The sequence below is a fragment of the Ovis canadensis genome, chromosome 8 (genome assembly GCF_042477335.2).
Source record: "Ovis canadensis isolate MfBH-ARS-UI-01 breed Bighorn chromosome 8, ARS-UI_OviCan_v2, whole genome shotgun sequence".
In the NCBI taxonomy this organism is placed as follows: Eukaryota; Metazoa; Chordata; class Mammalia; order Artiodactyla; family Bovidae; genus Ovis; species Ovis canadensis.
In genome coordinates, this window is record NC_091252.1 from 18,056,161 (window position 1) to 18,072,336 (window position 16,176).

The 16,176-nt window shown below is 37.1% G+C and overlaps 1 protein-coding gene across 2 annotated transcripts in view; it reads left to right on the forward strand.

Moving 5' to 3' along the window:
* BCKDHB (branched chain keto acid dehydrogenase E1 subunit beta) overlaps nucleotides 1-15,852 on the forward strand; it is a 269,317-nt gene extending 253,465 nt beyond the window's left edge. For both annotated transcript variants that reach the window (XR_011258750.1, XM_069598961.1), the window contains exons 10-11: nucleotides 13,742-13,888; nucleotides 15,572-15,852. Coding sequence is in view for 1 of the 2 variants with exons in the window: in XM_069598961.1 (XP_069455062.1) it covers nucleotides 13,742-13,882 (141 nt within the window). In the remaining variant the exon portion in view is untranslated. The remainder of the gene's footprint in view (nucleotides 1-13,741; nucleotides 13,889-15,571) is intronic.
* The last annotated feature ends 324 nt before the right edge of the window (nucleotides 15,853-16,176 follow it).

The following is a 16,176-nucleotide window of genomic DNA, read 5'->3' on the forward strand; positions in this document are numbered from 1 at the left end:
ATCTGATTTCCTTCTCCTGCCTAGGCCTGCACACATAACCCACTCTGTAACATGCTGAGATTGCTTATGCCATAGATTTGACCGTGTTTTAAAACGGAACTGGAGTGTAATGGCTGACTTCACTATTTTTTGCATTTATTTACAAAGCTGCATTCTGGGGAAATAATTCAGTCAGCAAAGATACTGTTTTAGCATCAAGAGTGGTCATTTCAGACTCGAAACTAGTTCGTGTTGTTGTCTCCACAGAAAAGGAAGTTGTGTGTGTGTGTGTGTTTGTTTTTCAGAATATTAGTGTTCAGGGCTGTTGCTTACTGATAGGATCAGAGTGGTTGCCATAGCAATCGAACAGCCTCTGCAGGGAGTGTGGTCATGGCCTTACTTCCGGTATCCCACCCAGTTTGGAGGGAGCCCCTCTGAAAAGAATTTCCTTTCATGGAAATTGCGTTACTGAAATAAAAAGAGTTGAATTTCTGTAGCTCAGATGTGTCCATAGGTTTGTGTTGCACACTTACTGCGATAAAAAGAAAAGCATTTATTAGTTGTGTGAAGGCACAAACGAGACCAGAGGGACACATCAAACTGTAAACCGCTTGTGATGAAGGAAGACCTCATTGTTTTGCCTCTTGTGTTTTACCCACGTTAATTTTCAAGAAGCAAGTGTTCTTTTAAAAACCTTTTTTTAAAAAAGCATTTATAACACACACAGAATATGGGATTTTCTTCAGGAACGAACTTCAATCTATTGCATTCCCTAAATAGGCTCTCAAACATCCAAAGCCGCCTTTCCTCTTTTTCACGTGAGCTACAGGACTGGAAAGCCATTTCAGCAAGATGCTGATCAGGTGCTTTTATCAATATTTGGGGTTTCTGGCATTTCCGTGAGTGTTCTCAGGTAGAAGAAACTCACGGCATGTCGTAATCTGCCCAAGCTGTGCTGGGCGAAACAAGTGACTTAATACTCACATATAATCCTCATATAACTGTAATAGAAACCAGCAATCATTGGGTCTGCCTCCAAAATTGCTCGCAGGGCAGATTGATGTGTGAACACTATATTTACAGGACCAAAACCCCACCACATTTGCTCTGCAGCTGTGTTTAACGGTTATCAGTTTGGCGCGCGGCATGATTGTTTTGGAGCAAGAATAGACGCTTCAGATTTCCTTTTGGCAATTCTGGAGTCCCTGAAATACCTACTGCTGAAGTGAATCATACGAACTTAATTAGATTTGCTACATCATTAGCATTTGAGGAAACCTGAGGAAAATCCTTGTGGGTTGGTGATTTGCAAGGTCACATAGAAGCGCACTAATTGAAAATGATGACATTCTAATGTAGCATAACCCGGGTATATTCTCTACATAAATCATTTTTTAATCCAGCTGTCAAAGTGATACTTTCCCAGGGATGCCCAAATTGCTTGTCTCAGACCACGGGGACCTCTCCACTTCCACACAGGAGATGGACCCCTCTGCACACGGCCAGCTCCACTTGAGGACACGTATTATGTGTGTATGACAAGCTTCACACCTAGAATGAGCGCTCCCGGCTGTTTAATCAAGATCCAGGGCGAGCTATGTGCACTGTGCCAATTAGCACTGATCGAAGCTGGCAGACCCCATACCACGTTTACATTTACATTTTAACTTGAAGATGAACTTCATTGCAATGTCTGGCCTGTTGTTGTCACTGGAGGAAAATAATTTACTTTTCTTCTCAACAGACATTTCTTTAAATGCTCCAGAAACTTTCTTCTGTAGTTTTAGAGTTGTACAAAGTGACTTAATCGTGGAGAAGAGCCATAAAGTATTTACTGTGAGGAGAGGATTACATTTCATATTCCAGCTTAAGTCTAGGATACAATTTGTAGCCTATGTTTACTGAAACGATTTTTGCAATCTGTCAAGAAGCCGTCGCATTCTTTATCCAATGACTTAGTTACCTTAAGTTCATCTAGACACTGTCAGCGATAAGGAAATAAATGAAAGCAAGCAAATTTAATTTCCTGGTGAAGCACTTTAATGATACGTGTATTTTTTTGGAACTTTTAGAAGAAGAAACTTTAGACGTATAGCCTACGGTGAACTGAACATTCAGTTTTTCCTAAGAATGTAGGATCAGCTTCAGAACCCCAAAGTGGCAGCTTGTGCCCTAAACTCAAGCAAGCTGCTGATAATTAACTAGCAACAAGTTCCAGTCTGGTCCCCACTGCCCCTCAATGTCTCCCCAGTGAATCTCTAAAACATTCAAAACATATACATCTGAGCTTGTAACTCTAAGAGATCCATCTATTTCACATCACCCCTCACCCCCACAAAGGCCCTAAACTGCTAAGCTTTTTATTAAAATTGAAAAAAAATTCTTGATCAGATTTGACATAAACAAGCCAACAATTCCACCAGTGTCTGTTTCCCAGCCATAATGGCAGCACTGGCTACACATTTTCCTTGTATCCAAGCAAGACTCTCTTGCGCACTTTTAAAGTCTTTTGCGGCTGCACCCAAGGGTAACCACGCCAGCTGGTGCAAATACCACCAGAGCTCGCGAGCACTGACGTGACCTCGTTTACCTCACTCAACCTTCGTCAGCCTTAGCGCCTCACTTGCTTCTGCCACCTAGATTGTTGAAAGGATTACATAATTACACTTATTGTTAAAGAATATCTCTTGGTTTTTATTTCGTGAGTCTCTGGGCTTTCCTGTGCTCTGCCCACACGTTAACATGCTCCTCTTCCTGACCGAGAGGACGTGTCGACAAACAGCGTGTCTTCCCTGCAGCCTCCGTGTTGCTTCTTAGGATATCCATCATGTGTTGACCAAAGATGAAATTACTTGTTTGTGTTTGTGTGTGCTTGCGTGCATTGTTATCTGTGCTATGAGACAAATAGGGGCTCTGCTGTGATCTCTGGGGGATCAGTGCTGTGTGCTTTAGCGGGCTGCCTAGTTGAGGGACCTGACTGAAGTTTTATACAGCTCAGATTCAAATAAGGAGATTAAAAAATAGCAAGTAAATGCTCTGGTTATATTCCAGATAAAACATGTGAACATCGCCTCTTTATAGGAAATGTATAAATGTAGTTCATCAAAAATGCATTAGTGAACAGTGTCTCTGGGCATTTTTAATATTAAATTTTTGCGCTTAACTCTAACCAGAAGCAGGTCTCCGCTACTAACTACACCTTCACTGTTGTATCTGTGGTTTAATCAGGCTCATTAGAAATTTGTCCACTCTGAGCATGCAATACAGATTTTGTGAGAATCAGCATACAGTTTATACAAAATTTGAAGTAGAAAAGAAGGGCGTGTGTATTATCCCCCTAATTCTCAAATAGCTCTGGATTCTTGAAATTTTAACTGTATGCAAATGCATAGACTTTCAACCAGGAAAACTTCTTTGTAAGAAATATTAATCAACTTTAAAGGTAGAAACATACATCTGTAAACACAGTAAATAGGAAAATATATTTTGGATTCTGTATGATATTTTTATTGGTTGCAGGCCATAATTACAATGGCTGGATTTACTTTATGAATAGATTAAACTCATCAGTTAGCAAAAGTTATCTGCATATCAATAATGAGCACTCTTACAAGCCTTTTTCTTTACTCAGGTCAGAGACTCCTTCCCAAAACTTGTTTGCTTGGTTAATTTATTCAATTACTAAAGCTTGAGAATGCTACTACAACTGGGATCCAATTAACAAGTTTGGGAAGAAATCTCCCTAATAATTGATGGTAGCCTAAAACATTTGTTTCTGTGCTTTTCTTATTAAAATCGCAATGATCTGGTAAACAGAATTAAACTGCTGAAAAATAGCTTGCTCTGATTTATTCATTCAGCAAAACCAACCTTAAAGGCTGTGTTGCCATGACACCTAAGATTAACTTAAAAAAAAAAAAGTATGTTTAATTTCAGTGGAAACATTGACACATCTCTTTTGGCATTATGTAGATAAAGTTGATTTTCCCCTTTTCCTTAACTTTTTCTTTACATTTAGCAAGTTGTTTTGGCATTCTTTTAAACATAAACTAAAACGTAAACGAGAAATGTAACATGAAGAATAAGAAAAAGCAGTAAAGAAGAATGCATTATAACAAAAGAGTATCATTTGTAAGATAGCAAATATTTTAGAACCCCCTCCTTTTTATTTTAAATCCAGCTTCTTAAACTTTTTAGAAAGATGGTGCCAATCAGGCAGAAATCACTCTATTTTAGTGGTTTCGTTTTATAATTACTGTTGAAACTTAAAAAACAAGTTGCAAAATTGGGACACTGACAGATCCTACTAGAAATTTTCTGAGTGCAGGTTCGATCCCCCAGATTTGAAAAGAATATATTTTCTACGTCACAAAACAAAAGAATCATCAGGTCACTTTAGCCAGAATTGGTTTCTGCCTGCCGAGCACCATTTGGTGGAGTGAGAATGCTATACAAAGAATTTTGTTGCAAAACAAGCAGAAAAATCGAATGCTTTGTAGGATCATCAAAAGTTGCTTTACAAGAGCAATTTAAATTTCCTAAAGTGCCAAGTAAAGCAAAAGTCCTACCTTACAGAGGGCGATTTGTTCATGAGACGACCCAGTGCTGCCGGTCGCTTATGTTTATCATTATGCATTCACATTCTAGGGAAATTCCACTTTCAAACTTTGCTGCTGTGTGGATGCTTTCTTCTATAGGAAGAATTTTGAACTATAAAATTTGAGAAGCTTTAGCGTCTGTGGAAACTTGAGAGCATTGCCTTTTTTTTTTTTCCTCTCTCTATTGAATGTAAAGTGTTTTAACAAAAGCGGTGTAGCCACAGTACATAGTAAATGTCCAAATTTTCCCATAGTATATCTCAAAAGAATTTAGACTTCTAACTTTTTAAACCTCAGAACATCATTGAAGATGGATTGCAGCAAATCAATAGACTGTGTTGCAGGAAGATTTAATGAAGAAATTATTATAAATGGTGAGGCTGCTTTAGGTCATAGTTTAAGAGTATATCTGGGGGAAAGTTTGAAAACAGAACCAAACCAAAGTGGTTTGGATGGGATGCTAAGTTTGACCTTTGTGATTGCTAATTTAGTGTTTATAAAAGATTAAAAGGAGTTAATATTTGTGAAATATTGGGCCAAAATGAGCACTGTGTACTTTTTTAAAAAGTGAGTTCAGATAAGATTATAAATTATAGAAAATTTTCACTTGCTTTCACTTCTTTCCTATTTTAAAATAGTGAAATTTACAAAAGTATCATTTGGAGGGAAAAAAGGCAGTTTCTATTATGTAACAAATTATTGATTTTAATGTTGTTTTTTTAAATTTGCTTGACCTCAGTTTCTACAATAATATAGAGTTAATGTGCTGAGATTCATAGATAACTTTATATTAACATTTTTATATTCTAATAGAGCTATTGAATTTGAACCATGAATCATTTCTATATATATCTTAATATCATTCAACCTTGTGTTAAGTAGCTAGACTGTATCCAGTTTAAATCAGAAATTATATTTCTAACTTCAGAAAAGAAGCTTCCATTTGAAAAATGGAGTTTGAATTTCAGTGAATATCCTAATTTAGAATTCAGTTCCATTCTTTGTTATTATTAAAGTCAGCAGACATTGAAGTTGTTCTAATAAAGTTAATAGAGATCTTAGCTTTTAATATAGTCAAGGTTGTGATTTTGAATGAAAGCTTTCCTAAGATAATTGGAATTGAGGGTAATGTTTTAGGTGCTATAGAAATGTGGATGAAAGTATATTATTCATATACTGTCTTATTGAGTTATATTCGTACAACTGTGTTTTAGAAGTGAGAGACGTCATATCAACCAGTGTTTGTTGAATACATCTCATGTGCATAGTATTAGAAAAGTAAAATAAAAAGCTGTATTAATGGGAAGCACCCTGTTAGTTTGGAGATAGATTAGGGACTCAGCTGTCTGTGAAGAATAAATTTCTCAGGTCTATGTCATAGGTCTGTACAGAAAATTGGTATAGACGTAAAATGTATATTTTAAGCTCCGTTTTAAAAATGTGATACCTTCTGTTTAAACCATTAACTTAAATGAAACCTACTTCATTTTGCATTAGTAAAGTTGTATTTATTTAATCCAGTAGTGAAATTAATTTGCAGTTGCTGGCATTGTACCTTCACAGGTTTCTGTGACTCATTGGTCATTCAAGACACCAGCATCATTTTTTTCTCTGCTGCTGAAACTGTTTTGACTATGGGCACATTTTCATGGTAGATTAAATCTACATTTATTAATAACAAATATTCTCTGATAGTATTTGGAAGCCAGATGATGTCTCACCTCACATAAATAACTAGAACTAATCAACCTAAAACCAACACGTAAGTCTCTAAGTTCATGGACTTCCAAGCTATCAAATATGCCTCATTTGGGTATATTAATTTAGTTTTTCTCCTATTTTTTTAGTTTAACTCTTGTCCTGCTCATTATGCTCCTTAGACAATGTATTGCATTTAGAAGAAAGTATCCTTAATTTAATTTCAAATAACCATTGAGAAAATTGATTTTTAAATGACTTTAAGGTCCAGGTTACATCACATAAACATTATTGCTAATAATAATTAACAGGGACTAAATGGTAGTGGAATTTAGGTTTAAAACTTCACAAAACACTTAAAGCTATTTCTTAATGTTTTCCCCTCTAGAAGAAATGATAACTCTATGATCTATATGTCTTGTTCAGTACTTACCACATGTATAGCTTATTTTACCCTCACCCCAACCCGCTCTTAGAAACAAAATATGTTCTCCTAGTTTAAATGTGTTATGATGACAAAATGTTTATGTGATGTAACCTGGACCTTAAAGTCGTTTAAAAATCAATTTTCTCCATGCTTACTTGGAATTAAATTGTGGAATAATGCTTCTCGTTGTTCCAAGGAAGACCATGATATCCAGATTTATCAGGTAGCCCTGTAGGCAGTGTACTTTGACTTTGACATGTTTCTCACTGCAGTGACCTGCTTGTCTACCTTTCCATTAAATGTTTAGGAAAACTAATTGAATAGTTTTTCAGGAAAGTGAAAGGAACTCTTCATCCTGTAATCAGCTGTAAGAAAGTAGAAACACGCATGCAAGACCTAAATTTTTCTTATCACAGTTTGAACTTCACAGCTTTCCAGCTCAAGATACTATGTAGTCTTATACAGTGGGCCATATCCAGCTTTCTGTCATTAGAAGGACTGGATACAAAGTATTGCAAAGTTGCTCTTAGAAAGAAATGTGAGGCTGAAATTGCATTGAAGTAAAAAAACTAAAAGCCAAACGACTGCTTTAAAAATGAATCAGATGATGTTATACGGTCTTTATTCTTCACTGTGTTTTGGAGTGTTCGTGCCTTGGTTACTCACTTATCTGTTGGGCACATTTTCACATGGAACCTTCCAGTGCCTGACTGACAGGCTACTTTTCTACAGTAATGCTTGGAAATTGCGTTCTTTTGCGGGGTGCGGGGGGATTTTTCAACCATTTCCAGAGTTTCTGACTTAACCTGTCATCTGGCCACACACAATCTGTCCTTCTAGGCCCAGGAACTGACAGGGTGTAGGCTCCCTGCTCCCCACCAGGGGGCAGCACCAGATCCTGTCTTTCATTGGGTGCAGCCTGGCTCCTTCAGTAACCTCAGTGGTCCCCACCCTCCTTCCTCATAGCGCACTGAAACTTGTTTTGGTATTTTGTTACATTTTTTAAGGCTTAGTAAGTGTCCAATAAATGGTAGCTGTTGGTCACTGAGCTATGATGGATATTACATCTCAATCTATCTGACGGTTCTGTGCACCCGAATCTTTATCTTCAATGATGATTTGGGCTATTTCTGACACCTTGTGTTTATTATTGCTCAAAAATTTTTAAGAGGAGAACAAAACCTAGCAATTATTAGGTCCATTGTACTTCAAAAACAAACTCACAGAAAAAGAGATCAGATTTGTGGTTACCAGGGGCAGGAGATGAGGGAGGGGGAATTGAATGAAGATGGTCAAAAGACACAAACTTCCAGTTTTAAAATAATTAAGTACTAGGGATGCCATGACCAATATGATAAATATAACTATGAATAACACTGCTGTTTGTTATACATGAAAGCTGTTAAGAAGTAATCCAAAGAGTCCTCTCACAAGGAAAAGATTTTTTCTTTTCTATTTTGTCAAGTTTGTGTCTAGATGAGATGATGGATATTCACTAAACTTACTGGGATAATCATTTCATGATGTACGTAAGTCAGATCACTCTGCAGTACACCTTAAGCTTATACAGTGCTGTATGTCTGTCATATCTCAGTAAAACTAGAAGGAGAAAAAACAAACAAAAACCCTACAATTATTGAGCACTGTGCTGGGTCAGGCGTGCAAAGCAGGTACTTCTCACAGGCTGCTGCCCGAGCTAGGGAAGGCAAAGAGGCAAGGCAATAGTAGAGCATAAAAACGATAGGGACCGAATTTTTAATGCTTTTGCTGTTGAGTAAACAGAGCCTTGGAAAGATTAAATCCTAGTAGAACAAAGATTCCCTTCAGATAGAGTTCCAAATTACATGCTGTATCAATTATACTATACAGCCTTGCCATGAAAACAACAAAAAGGTTTGTTGGGAGTGACCACAGCTACAGTGCGAAATGTTGAGACTGATTTCAGTGCTGTAACTGCTGTGACACAGTGACAGGAGAATTTATGGCTGGATGTCCATAAAACTTGCATGGGGAAGTGAGGTTAACGTTGAGACATTTTGAGCGATCCCATGAAACCCGAAACATGTATGTATTTACGTGCACATATACTAACATATAATCTGTATTATATTTATGAAAAATATATGAATAAATGTAATATTCAATTTTTTGTGTGATGAGGACTATTAATTAAGATCTACTCTCTTAGCAACTTGCAAAGATGCAATGCAGTGTTAATATAGTTACTATTAAGTACATTTAATTTTAAAACCTATCAATATTTTATCTTGACAACCATGAATCCTATTTTATTAATTTTTATTTGCCTTAAGAATTTACAGGATCTCTGCCCTCTGCAGTTTCTGCAAAATACTTAAATTTTTATTGTGTTTTGGTATAGAAGATAGGCAGATAAAGAAATGCCCTTGCCTGCAGCTATGACTTTTATGATTTGGAACTGTTATTTCACATGGTTTGCTTCCTTTTCTGGTTATAACATGCATAGCAACCCAGATGGCTTGTATATAAATAATTTGAGTTATGCTTTTCTAAATCATTTAGGATAGCCTAGGAGTTTTCTGATGCCCGGGACCATGTGTTTATTGCTCCATGTATTACCTTCATGCTTATGCTTATGTGTGCTGTTAGCCTTCTCTCGTGTCTTAACCTCTGCCTTCCTTTTATGTATGAGACAAGTTTCTTAGACTGAATTTAACCTTCCCAAGGCTCTGTTGTGAGCCTTTAATCCCAGCCTGCCTCCTGTTTTATTTATTCATTTGCTTTCCTGTTGTTGCTGTTCTCAGTGGTTGTGCCTCAACATTTGCAGAATGAAGGTGGTCAGGCTGGAGTCTTGTCCTGGCTCTGTATGAGCTCTCCGGCCTTGGGCAGCTTCCTTCACCTAGCTTGCTCGTCTGTGAAATGGATTATCATACCTACCTCATAGTTGTGTTGAAATGTTTAAATGAGATAGGATAGAACTCATTTACATCAGAAGTACTTGTTACCATTGTCATGGTTAACATTTTGGAAAGAAAATTTTCATACTTACAGAAAGACATATTCAGAAGTAAATTCAAATACCACGTACTGGAGTTTCATGCAAGGGTCTTCTGGAAGAAATATCTGTTTTTCTCAAAGCATCTGAGTATTTATGTGAAAGCACATCCCACAAGCGCAGTATGTGGAAGTGTTAGCCACCTGATAACATTAGGGTTTGCTTTCAATCCTTTTCGCTGGATCCAAGGTGAAACTTTGGATCATGAATAGCTGGAGGAAAGTTTCCCTTGGCACCTGCCTGGGTTCTCTTCTGTTGCCCCTGGTTACCTGTTCCACTGTGATCTGCTTTGGAACCTCACCATCTCATCTGTCATTGTTTCACGTCACTTGAGCCAGTCCACATACAGGCTCTCCAGGAAGAGAGACCAGAAACTGGTGCTTCTCATCTTAGCCCCAGTGATGGAAACGACCTGTAATCCTCTCGACAGCCCCACGAGTTAGGTGGGGCTAATATTATATGGATTACTATTTTGGAATCAAAAAATCATTACAGTTTGAAAAGTATGAGTGTAATAATGGAAAAGAAGAATATGATGAATCTAGAATATCTTGAAAATTCAGAGCTTATGGTTGCTATAGTTACGGTGTCATAATGTATTTAATGAAAAGAGATATACTTCGTGTGGGATTAATCTGGCCCATTGGTCTACAAATCTGCCAGTGAGTTTCAAATATTCTTTTTCTGTGTTTGTGTGTACAGCTTCAATGTGGAAAATAAACTGAGCTTGAAAAAGGATGCTTATTTTGATCGTTGACCAGAAAAACACAGTGACATATAAATCATTTGTATATGAACCAGTTCAGTGGGAAGTAACTGTATAGCAGCTTGACCCAAACATCTTATTTCCAATTGCTTTAAAAGGAAATTTTAATACAAGTCCATAGAAGAGATTTGCCTCTTTAATACACTTTAGTTAGCAAAGCTTTAAAATTTCATACTGTTTTCATCAGTTAAGATATATCTTTATAAAGGTGGCACTAGTGGTAAAGAATCCTCTTGCCAGTGCAGGAGATATGAGAGACTTGGATTTGATCCCTGGGTCGGGAAGATCCCCTGGAACAGGGCATGGCAACCCACTCCAGTATTCTTGCCTGGAAACTCCCATGGACAGAGGAGCATGGTGGGCTACAGTCCATGGGGTCACAAAGACTTGGACACAACTGAAGTGATTTAGCACACACACACACACACACACACACACCCCTTTATAAAACTGAATCATATATTTTTGAATTATCTTCTGTGATTTTTTATAATATATATTATATATTTATATATAGTACTTTATAATCATTTAATTCCACATACCTAACAGTAATTGTTTCCAAATTAAGAAAGTGCTATGTGTAAAATCACAAATTTGTGTAACATAAAATGGGAACTTTTATTCTCATAAAATGATTCTTCTTTTTACTCTTTTGTATCAGTGCCAGTTAATTACAAAAGTAATCACTCAGTTGCTAAATTGTGTCTGACTCTTTGCAACCCTGTGGACTGTAGCCCGGCAGGTGTGGACTGTAGCCCGGCAGGCACCTCTATCCATGGGATTTCTTAGACAAGAATACTTGGAGTGGATTCCCATTCCCTTCTCCAGGGGATCTTCCTGACCCAGGGATCAAACCTGTGTCTTCTGCGTGGCATGTGGATTCTTTACCACTGTGCCCCCTGGAAAGCCCACAAAAGTAATACTGTGTCATGAAAGCTTCAGCAGTACGTATAATGTACACATGGAGTCTGCTGTCCCCTCCTTGTCACTCCTAACCTCCAAGGGTGACCTCACAGACCTTTCTCTGTGCCCCTGCAAACATGCAGATGTCTTCCTAGAGAGTGAGTCTTCCATTCCTGCAGGATTAGAAGCATTGTTAATTGGAAAAGAAAAAGTTTGGTAATGTTGGTCTTTCTGCTGAAAGGAGTGGTTTTCATGACCACTGGAGCATCATTTTATCATAAACCAGCTTTCCAGGGAACTAGTTTGAAAGAATAATATTTTACAACAGGTGTAAAATCAAGGGCATTTAAGTGAAATCCTTTGCCTTGGCTTTTCTGTATTTTGCAGTACCCATGGATAAGTTTGTTTATGAAGAATGTAGTATTCAGGGGAGGTAGAGAAACAGCTCATGTCAACTAAAGTAATGAACTGAGTTAGTCCCAAGTTGACAATTAAATGCCTTTAAAATTGCTTATTTCAGTTAAGAAGCAGTCTACCCAGTCTGTCATCTCTTTTGAGCTTATTAGTAGTGGAATTTCTTTTTTTTGTGTGTGTGTGCTAAAGAAAAGCTTTATTTATTTATTTTTTTGTTTTATTTTGTTTTTTATTTTTATTTATTTTTATTTTATTTTTATTTTTTTATTTTTTTAATTTTAAAATCTTTAATTCTTACAGGTGTTCCCAAACATGAACCCCCCTCCCACCTCCCTCCCCATAACATCTCTGTGGGTCATCCCCATGCACCAGCCCCAAGCATGCTGTATCCTGCGTCAGACGTAGACTGGCGATTCAATTCTTACATGATAGTATACATGTTAGAATGCCATTCTCCCAAATCATCCCACCCTCTCCCTCTCGGAATTTCTTAGGTGACTCTTCAAACCCTATGTCTGCAACGTTCTCAAGTTATTAATGAGGATTTTCTGTTGGAAAAGCCAACACAATTTGTTGTTTGATGCTTTTTTTTAAAATTTATTTTTATTTTTTTAAAAGCAAAAACACTTTGTATTGGGTATAGCCGATTAACAAGTTGGGACATTTTCAGGTGAACAGTGAAGGGACTCAGCCATACATATACATGTATCCATTCTCCCCAGACCCCCTCCTGTCTAGGCAGGCACATAACATTGAGCCGAGTTCCATGTGCTGTACAATAGAGCTGTGTTCCTTCTCCATTTTAGATATACCAGTGTGTACATAACCTTCCCAAAGTCCTTAAGTATCCTTTTCTCCCTGGCAACCATGAGTTCATTTTCTGTCTGTGAGTCTCTTTCTGTTTTGTAAGTTCATCTGTATCCCTTCTTTTTAGATTCCACATATAAGCAATGTCATATGATGGTGTTTGAACACCTGGTCGCAGTGGTTTTGGGGTGCAGGGAGAGTGTAAGGGAGCTGACTCTTTCTGCCTGGATGCCCTTGTCACTGGAAGAAATATATACAGAAGATAGGGACAGCGCATCAGCCCTACTACATTCAAAGCTTTCTGCTCAAGTGAAAATGTAATAATACAGTTAGTGAAATAGAAGAAAATGTGGACCTTTCCAAAGCATTTTTGACACAAACCAACGTAGGAAATGGATACGTAAAAACCAAAGGTTTGATTTCAGGTAATAACTATGAATGGTAATTTCATTTTCCTAAGAATAGTCTAATCATGTATCTCTTTTTAGTTTTTTTTTTTAACTCTCTAAAAATTTTATTTTTAAGTTTGGATTTGTCACTTGAATAATTTTTTTTTCTTGAAGATAACTTTCTACAGGTTTCCTGTGATTGAGATCTTACTTTTTTTAAAGTTAATTAATTTACTTTTTTATTGATGTGCACTATAGTCCATAGGGTTGCAAAGAGTTGGACATGATTGAAGCAACTTGGCACACACACATACTTATGAAAGTAACACATGTTTATGGTATATAAAATTTGAAAAATGCAAGAAACAAGAGAGACACATACCATCATTCATTTCAAGCTGCAGAGTTTACTGTGAGCATTTGTCATGATTTTGTCATGTATTACATTTATATTTGCAGAATGACCTGTTAGGTATAATCACATTTTGTCTTAAGCAACAGATATGTATGTAGGCATAAAATGCACATACATATATGAAAACATATCTTCAGTAAAACTTGGATAAGGCTAAGCATACTGTGTGTTACCTCCTTTTTTCACCTGTTTTCTTTTTGCATTATAATATACATAACTATTTTAATGCCATTGTATTTGGAAGTGAAATGTTTCATTTCTGTGAATGAGAAGTTCTTGAAGTCAACCATCTGGATTCTTCTCTGCAGGAAGAATGTTTCCTGAACCTGGAAGCTCCTATATCAAGGGTGTGTGGGTACGACACACCGTTCCCTCACATTTTTGAACCGTTCTACATCCCAGACAAGTGGAAGTGCTACGATGCCCTTCGAAAAATGATCAACTATTGACCGCGGGTAAGTCTGCCATGTGCTTTAAGGAAGCTAGTGAGCGCCCCTGACATTAATGTCCGGTTGACCAAGAAACAGCTGTCATCAGTGTGTGTCTTTTCATAAACGGCACCTTCCAGAACAAAGTATGGATTTCAGAAAAAAAATTAACGTACGATACTATGTTTATGTTTAATAGAAACATATCGAGTCTATGTATTATCTGATTTCTAGAAAACAGATACATTCATGTTACCACTGAATAATTATGGGATGAACATGCCATCTGCCATGACTCTAAACACATCTTAACTTGTTTTTCCGACTTTTACCATCATTTCCATATATTTTTATCAGCAATTTAAACCATTCGTGAATAGAGGTAATTTCTGTTATATAAAGATAACTTTAAGCACCATTCGTTTGGACCCCAGCTGTTTAAACTATATGGTGTAATCCATAGTATTCTGAAATTTGCCTTTATATTATTTTAAAAGATAGGTTTGTTGAGCAGGAAACCTATCTATTATGTATAAGGGAAACTGTAACTTAAAAAAAAGAGAGAGAGAAAAATCCAGTGCCACCACCGTTTCCAGAACCTTTCTTGGCTACTGAATGTTTTAAAATGGGGGATAATGCGTGGTATTTATTCATTGTGATTTTCTAGGTCATGCTTTTCTGTTCCTCCAGTAGTGTTATTCTAGCAAAAAATGAAAACCCATTAAGGTAGTTTTCAGGGTTTTAATATAGAAGGTGCTATCAACAATATACTGATTTATTTGATCTCTAGCATTTTTGAAATGGTTAAAAATGTGTAGCTAGGGATTAAATGCTTTACATTTTAATATCTAGGTTGTCCAAATAATAATATTATTAATACATTTTGAAGAGCCATCATCTTTGAAAGGAAAAGTGAGGATGGGCTTCATATAATAAAGCCCGTATGTTTTAAGATTAGAAGATACTATGATTCTTAAACTCTGTGTGTGGGTAGTAAATCGGCTCACCTCAAACCAGAGAAGGAGATACCTTTCCATTTAGGCATATAGAGGAAGTAATGCCTTCTCTGCCACCGGGATCCCCACCATTTTTTGTAGTTCTATTCTGAGGATCCTGGAGAAGGGAATGGCTACCCGCTCTAGTATTCTTGCCTGGAGAATCCCATGGACAGAGGAGCCCGGCGGGCTACAGTCCATGGGGTCACAAAGAGTTGGACACGACTGAGCAACTAACACATTCTGAGGATACTGTCATAGGTGTTAGTAGGGCGAGGAGTTTCCATGCCGCGGAATTCTCTCAGACGTGCAGAGGTAGACGGTGGACGCTGCATTTCTGATGTCCTCTTAACGTCTGTGAGCACACCCGGCGCCAACAGTCTCGCTCAGGTCTGGTTGGAGGACTTCCTCACTTTTATGTGCATCTTGTTCCTTCTGTGGACCATCCATTAGGGACAGTCCAGGTAATAATGTGCAGCTCTGTGCCTTGTTGGTATTTTTAAAGTGATATTTAGGTGCTGATTTTAAATTTGAGTATGTGTTTCTTTTTAAACCTAAAAAAAAAGTTTAGACCTTTCATGAAATTATGAAAAGACTGTTCTTCTATGCTAAAAATTTAAAGTGGCCTTAAAGAAAGTAGTCATGTAATTGAGAAAATCTGTGTTTAATTCACGGTGGCCAGAATGTCTATAATTGTTATTGATTTCTTTTGCAGAAAAACTGGAAGATTATGACTAGATATGGAAATATTTTTTCTGAATTTTTTATATTCCTTCTTCTTGAAAATAGAGTTTTTATGAAATGAACCGACTTGGATATTGGCTGAAAAATCATGAATTAATTAATGTATTCACACATATGAATTGATCATTTCCATTGAGTGTTTCAGATTCATTTTGGAAAACAGTGCCCATGGTAGGCTTATAAATTTCATTCAATTATGTCTGTAAATACTGGATGTAGGACACTATTCAATAAAGCAAAAATCAGATTGTCTTCAGCGTGTGTCTTTTTTTTCTATTTAGTTAAAAAACTTTTGTGGAAGACTGAAAGAGTCCTAGTAACTTGTTAATTAAATCTGAATGAAAGTGAAATGTTCAGAAATGTTGATTTTTTCAACTTCACTGTATTTGGTTTCGTTCTTTATGGCTAAGATGGTTGTATGTTGGCAAAACTTCTGGAATGTTTTTCCTTTTCTTCCGTCCATTCCAACAAGGTGGTGTAGTAAGGGGAACGCACTTTTTCTCCTGCGCCTAGCGAGGCAGGATCGTCCTTGCTGCCTCGCTTCCTTTCTCGGGAGATGGACATCCTCAGCCTGTC